We start from the raw sequence: 6,103 nt of genomic DNA, 5'->3' as shown, positions 1-6,103 counted from the left end.
GAAGTCTACCATACAGCAATAACATTCGCCTTTTAAAGGACTTTATGTGTGTGTTGGGGGGTGGGGGGTGGCTGGGAAAAGTCATATATCTCTGAAAGAAGTCACGTAGGAAATATGAAGCCATTTTTAATGGGTACCAGATACCCAAGATGCTCCTCAGGCTGAGTTTTGTTTTTTTGTTTTTTTAAGATTTGTTGACTCAAACTTATAAAAGTCAGCCAAGGTCACTTATCTGGACTTTGACAACTAATAACATTTGCGTAACTTGAGTGCCCCTGGGCCCAGCATGGTCTCATCTGGTAACACTTTGTCAGTTCTGTTTCTGTCCCCTGTCCTCTGGTGTGGAGAAACAGAGCTCACTTCATTGACTTTAGTCATCTGAGTGATGCCTGAATGACTGTTTTCATACCACATATTTTCTCTCCAGATTTGGCAGATTTTCCTATTCTCTCAGAAAATAGAATTGGGATATTTCACCAAGTTGGGAACTCGTGACGTCGTAGAGATGTGTTATTTTTTTTACGTCCTTGCCCACGGTCAAAGTTGAAAAGCACAAACAGGAAAAAACTGACAGATCATGTTCGTGTTTTTGTGCCGACTCCATATTTGAAAGTGTAAAACTAACTGTATTCCATATACTGATGATCTTCCTCATGAATTAAAGTCACGTGACCAAGGGGACGCGACGGCCTTTGCCCCATTTCCTGTTGACTGTCGTTTCGATGTTTGCTCGTGCGTGGGTCCCGCCTCCTGTTCGTGGGTTTGCAGTGTTTTCCTTCTCCTGTGAGAATCGACACTGTCCCAGGCACAGTGACGTGGCACAGGGGACGTGGCACAGGGGACGGGCACAGTCCCCAGTGGCGGAACACTGACATGCTATTAAAACCCTCCGTGCCGTGAAGCGTTCCAGCGATTATTTGCGACAGTGAACACTGCGGAACAGCTGCGATCGCATGCATTGAATTTCACGTTTGGGGGACAATTCCGCTTTATTTGTGGAACACGTAAAGGAACTTTGAAGAAAGTGGACTCATTTGACTCTTCCCCCACAGGTGACCGCCCATTTCACAGAGGACTTCTCTCTGAATTCTGCGATTTCTCATCTCATGGGACTCAGCAGCGCCCTCTCGGTAAGTGTCCTGTCCGCCCTCGTGGTGGTTGTCGAGGAGGGAAGTGGCCCGCAAGGTCTCGGATCTGGGACAGAGCAGCACCACGATGTCACCCTCTCGGTGCAGCTCTGCCACCCTAAAGGAGCATTTTTTCCATGGTCACAACCTAGTTTTGTAGCTGGAGGTTTCTGAAAGTTTATCCGGGCCAAACCCCCTCCCCCACCACTCCCGCAGTTTGCAGAGGAGGACGGAGGCCCAGCGAGGTTGGACGACCGTCCGGTCGAGGAGGGGCAGAGCCAAGGGCGCACTGGGCCTCCCTGCCGCGCGGCTGTGCTCTTCCCAGTCTTCCCGCTGCCGCATTCCCCGAGCGCGCTGGGCACCTTCGTGGCACCAGCGACTTCTGCCGTTCATTTCACCTAGACCGATCTGAGAACAAAATCAGCCTCTGCGGGATAGACTCATTCTCTTCCAACACCTGGCCGCCATTTTTCTGGCCAGGTAAAGGCCCCGTCAACAGATGGAGCTGTTTGGACAACAACAACAACAACAACAACAACAATGTGCACTGACACTATTAACAAATGCTTTTTATGGTGAAGCTCTTTCCCGGCTTTTAAGAACAGTGGAAGAAATTTACAGATTTGACTGCATAAAGCTTACCATTCCTAGTATATTAAAACATGCCATATTAAAAGATAGCTAAAAACTGGGGAAGACATTTATAACAAATATGTCCAACGAAAAGGTAATATCCTTCATATGTAAAGAGCTCTTACATATTAATATGAAAACCTAACCCCAAAATTGTCAACGGATGTGAAAAGATAATAATTCACAGGAGATAGAAATAGGCAAAACTTGTGGTGAAAAAAAAAAATCTGCCCTACTAATTACCATGAAATGCAAATTAAAGATGAGATGCTATTAAATTTACAGAGACGTTTTAACTTAGCTGTTCTTCATGCTATTGCAAAGACGGTGAGACAGGTTTCCACACCCCGGTGCCAGACGTGGTCGGCGTGACCTCGGCAGGAAGCACTCCCACTGTAGCCCTGGGGCCGTGTCTTCAAGTGTCCATTGGCAGGTGATTTATAATCACAGAGACGTGGGATCCCAAATGTCTTTCAGTGGGAAAATGGTGACATGACTTATGTCACATCAATAAGAAGGAAATGTGCCACCAACATTAGCATCATGTCTTCCAAGAATACTTAATATCAGAAACTTTTTGTGACCTAGGGTTAAGTAAAAACATACAATACAGAAGTGTCTATATGGTAAAAAGCCCTAATCATGAAAACGTTATGTGTAAGAGAGTGTATATTCACATAGTTTTGCATTTTTGGAGACTAGAGTAAAATATACCTTTTGAGGAGGTGGGCGGTGAAGGGGTGGTACAGTTGTGAGTGGTTTTGTATTTCCTAGATTTCCTGAGCTGAGTGTGTCTTGTTTTTTTAATCAGAAAAAAGGAGCAAATATTATAGAAAAGTTAAGTGTATAAATGGAGTTCCTAACTCCATTTCCAGGCCCTCTCCCCTGTCCAGAGAATGCAGGCGATGGGACCGAAGGTCCTGAGCTCGTAAACGTGTCTTGGTCTTTCTGGTGACCAGCCCCACCCAGGAGCTATTCAGGAGCCCACCCAGAGTCACCTCATTAGAACAAAAGACACTTCTATCACCCAGCAAATTCCAACGGGTTTAGGAGCCCTGTGCCGGGAACCAGGGCCCGAAACCAATATATATATTTTTCTATTACTTCACACATATATCCACACATTGTTAAAAAAAAAAAACAGAACAAACAAACAAAAAGCCATATAATATTGTTGGCCTCTCTATACCCAGCAAAATACATCATGTGGGCCCTGACTTTTAATTTTTAAAAATATATCATAAAATTAAACCAAAATCGTGTTTGGCACAGGGTGTTAGGGACACGTACAGAGTGCCACGACACGCTAAGCTGGTTTTTACCATGACTTCCTCGGGGTGCCTTGAGAGCTGCCGGCCTCCGTGAAGTCCCTTCAGCAACATTCTTCCTGCAGCCACTTCTAGATGGCCCTTCCCCTCTTCCGGGCCTCTGTGACCACACACCCCAGCTCACCCCCAGCTGTGTGACCGCCCTGCCTCCCCACCCGTGGGATCCTGTGACATCTTTGATTCATTTGTTGGTATTCTCTCCCACTGACTGCAAGCTCCTTCAGGGAGAGACATCTCGTTTTGTAAAATATAATCATAATATCCGGGACGTTTTATCCCTAAAGTCTGGCACATAGTACATATGCTACGTGTTGAGTGGGTATGACTGGTGAGCCACACCTCAGGAAGAAGCAGCTGCATGTTTCCAGTAACTGGCCATGCTGATTCAGAGAATGGAGACCCCTGAGCTCCCCGAGGCGGGCAGGAGGACCCCCGCATTGGAGGGTCCACCTTGTTAAACCTTTGAGCGGTCTTTTCACATTTCTCACTGGTCCTGTGGCATACAGGACACCGAGCAGAGCAGAGAAGGGTTCTACTTTGAGAAAAGACCAACCAGATTCTAATCCAGACTCCCCGCCCGGTTAACGGTGTGCCCGGGGCCGATTACTGTCCCTCTCCAAGCCCTAGCTGCTTTGTCCGCGTACCCCACCCACTCGCGAGAACTGGACGAGTCGGCATCGGGCCGCGGGCATAGTAAATGCTCAGTTAGTAGTGATTTACTTGCTGCTGTTGCTGCTCCTGCAGATTTTTCGTGGCTTTACTAATAGTTACCATATTTAAGGATCCTGTACTCTATGGCCGTTTCTTTCTTTTTCTTTTTTTTTTTTTAATTAAAAAAATTTTTTTTCGATTACAGTCAATGTTCAATGTTACATTAGTTTTAGGTGTACCGCATAGTGGTTAGACATTTATATAACTTACAGAGGGACCCCCCCTATAAGTCTAGTTTCCTCCTGGCCCCATACGTAGTTATTACAATATTACTGATTATATTCCCTGTGCCGTACTTTTTACAGCCCCGCGACTATTTTGTAACTGCCAATTTGTATTTCTTAACCCCTGGACCTTTTCCACCCAGTCCCCCGACCCCCTTCCATCGGGCAGCCATCAAAACGTTCTCTGTATCTATGAGTTTCTGTTTTGTTTGTTCATTCATTTTGTGTTTTAGACTCCACGTATAAGCGAGATCCTTTGGTATTTGTCTTTCCCCGTCTTACTTATTTCGCTTAGCGTAATACCCTCCAGGTCTATCCGTGTCGCTGCAGCTGTTTTCGATAACCGTAATTACCTGGGGAGAGTTCTCTGTCCGGAGCAGAAGTGGCTGGTAGAGAGGGCTTCTCCCTACCTGCTGTGTCTCTGGACTTGGGCCGTGGCGACGGCCATCCTTGCCCGTGCTTGTTTTGCCTCCGCGTCCTTCCGTCCTTCCACTGTTATTTTTGTCTCTTCCTCAGCAAGCTTCTCAGAGAGTCGTCCTTCACAGCCCCGAGTTCGAGGATGCTCTGTGCGCCCTGGTGGTGATGGCTGCTCCCATGGCCCCTCACGTGACCTCCGAGCTCTGGGCAGGTAGGTGGGCGAGTCCCGACTTGACCAGTTCCGACTTCCCAGAATGCTCGAGCCTCTTGTTGAGCGAGATTCGGGACTCAGGTGTCCGCGGCCGTGGGGTCCAGGCTCTGGCATCTCCTGCTCATCTTATGCTCTGAATAGCGGTAATTTTTCTTCAGCATGGTCACCGGTGCCAAAGGGAAAGACACTTCCCGCTCCGGAACGATGTGCCCGGACTGACGTGAATACCAATGAGGGGACCAAGAGTCGCCGTGTATGGTTGGGTGAGAAGAACTGGAGGGTTTGAAATTCCTGCTAGCCAGGCAGTCCTGTGACCGCAGGAGATGGGCAGAGATGGGGTAGGGCTTCTGGTTGACAGAGTAGTGCCCATACCTGTCAGAAAGGTCGGTTTATGCCCTTCTGTTGGAAAAGGTAGTTCTTGTTTTGTGGGAATCATTGGAAATTGGCCTGTCCGGTCTCAGAGTGGCTTCGTAATTCCTCAGGAGGAGAGAACATTCGTTCCTTTTTTTTTTAAGCTAGGATGAAACAGTTATTTTTCCAATGTGCCCCTTTTCATGGCATCAACAAGTGTCTCTGTCAAAAAGAAGGCGTGTTTTATCCCTCGAAGAAGAGGAGGGCCTGTTTTCTTGCTTTCATTGCAAAGCCAGGAGCTTAGTTTGGATTTTATCCTTTTTTTAGTACCTAAGCCTCTTTAAAATGTTCAGACAAATGCCGACGTTCATGCAGTGGGGTGATCTGGTGGCCAGTTTTGGGGTTATGTACCGTATCTACAATTTCTGGCTTTAAACATCCACTAACAAACTGGGAAGGGCCTGGAAAAGTCCACGTCAGGAGCTAATCGTGATGACCGTCTGAGGCCGCTGGTAGGCCTGTCCCTGACCTCTGCTGTGGATCCCTTCTTTGCTGCTTGCAACACTGAATCCAGGTCCAGTTTACTGTGACAAGAAAGCTCTGTAGTTTAGTCCCCGAAAGATCTTGCTTCAAGGTGTTCCGATTGAGTAAAAAATGTATTTCATTGTTTTAAGTCATCTTCTGGGTCTTTCTAATTAGCATTTTCTAATGAAGCTTTCGCATCTCCTGGCCCCTCCAACAGGTGGATTATTGGAGAGGTCAGAGAAACAAGACAAGTCTGAATCCTTTCACGAATCTGTCTGTTTCCATCTGAGATTTGAGACTTTTTAAGCACAGCATGGAGAACTGAACATCACAGGGCTTAAAATCTACAAAACGGTCAGTGACAGGACCCCTTTGTAGTAGGGGTTGCAATTTCAAGTGACAATGAGGTAGTACGACTGATATCGATGGAGGAGGTGGAGAGGGGGTCATTATAAGGCCCTCTTGAGGGTTGACAGGTGCTAAGGGTGAAGGCGAAGGAGGTAAGGAAGGGTGAGAAGAACAAATGGCATTCACAGTACTACACAGGCAGACGGCTGACACCGTAGACAGGTGGGC

At 47.1% G+C, this 6,103-nt stretch overlaps 1 protein-coding gene across 1 annotated transcript in view; it reads left to right on the top strand.

Annotated features, from left to right (window-relative positions):
- LARS2 (leucyl-tRNA synthetase 2, mitochondrial) overlaps positions 1 to 6,103 on the top strand; it is a 109,686-nt gene that overhangs the window by 92,345 nt on the left and 11,238 nt on the right. Inside the window, exons 16-17 of the mRNA XM_011357473.2 lie at positions 1,053 to 1,130; positions 4,540 to 4,651. Of these exons, the coding sequence (XP_011355775.2) occupies positions 1,053 to 1,130; positions 4,540 to 4,651 (190 nt within the window). The remainder of the gene's footprint in view (positions 1 to 1,052; positions 1,131 to 4,539; positions 4,652 to 6,103) is intronic.

This window comes from Pteropus vampyrus, unplaced genomic scaffold (genome assembly GCF_000151845.1).
Source record: "Pteropus vampyrus isolate Shadow unplaced genomic scaffold, Pvam_2.0 Scaffold35, whole genome shotgun sequence".
NCBI lineage: Eukaryota > Metazoa > Chordata > Mammalia > Chiroptera > Pteropodidae > Pteropus > Pteropus vampyrus.
This window is presented reverse-complemented; position numbering and strand designations above follow the sequence as displayed.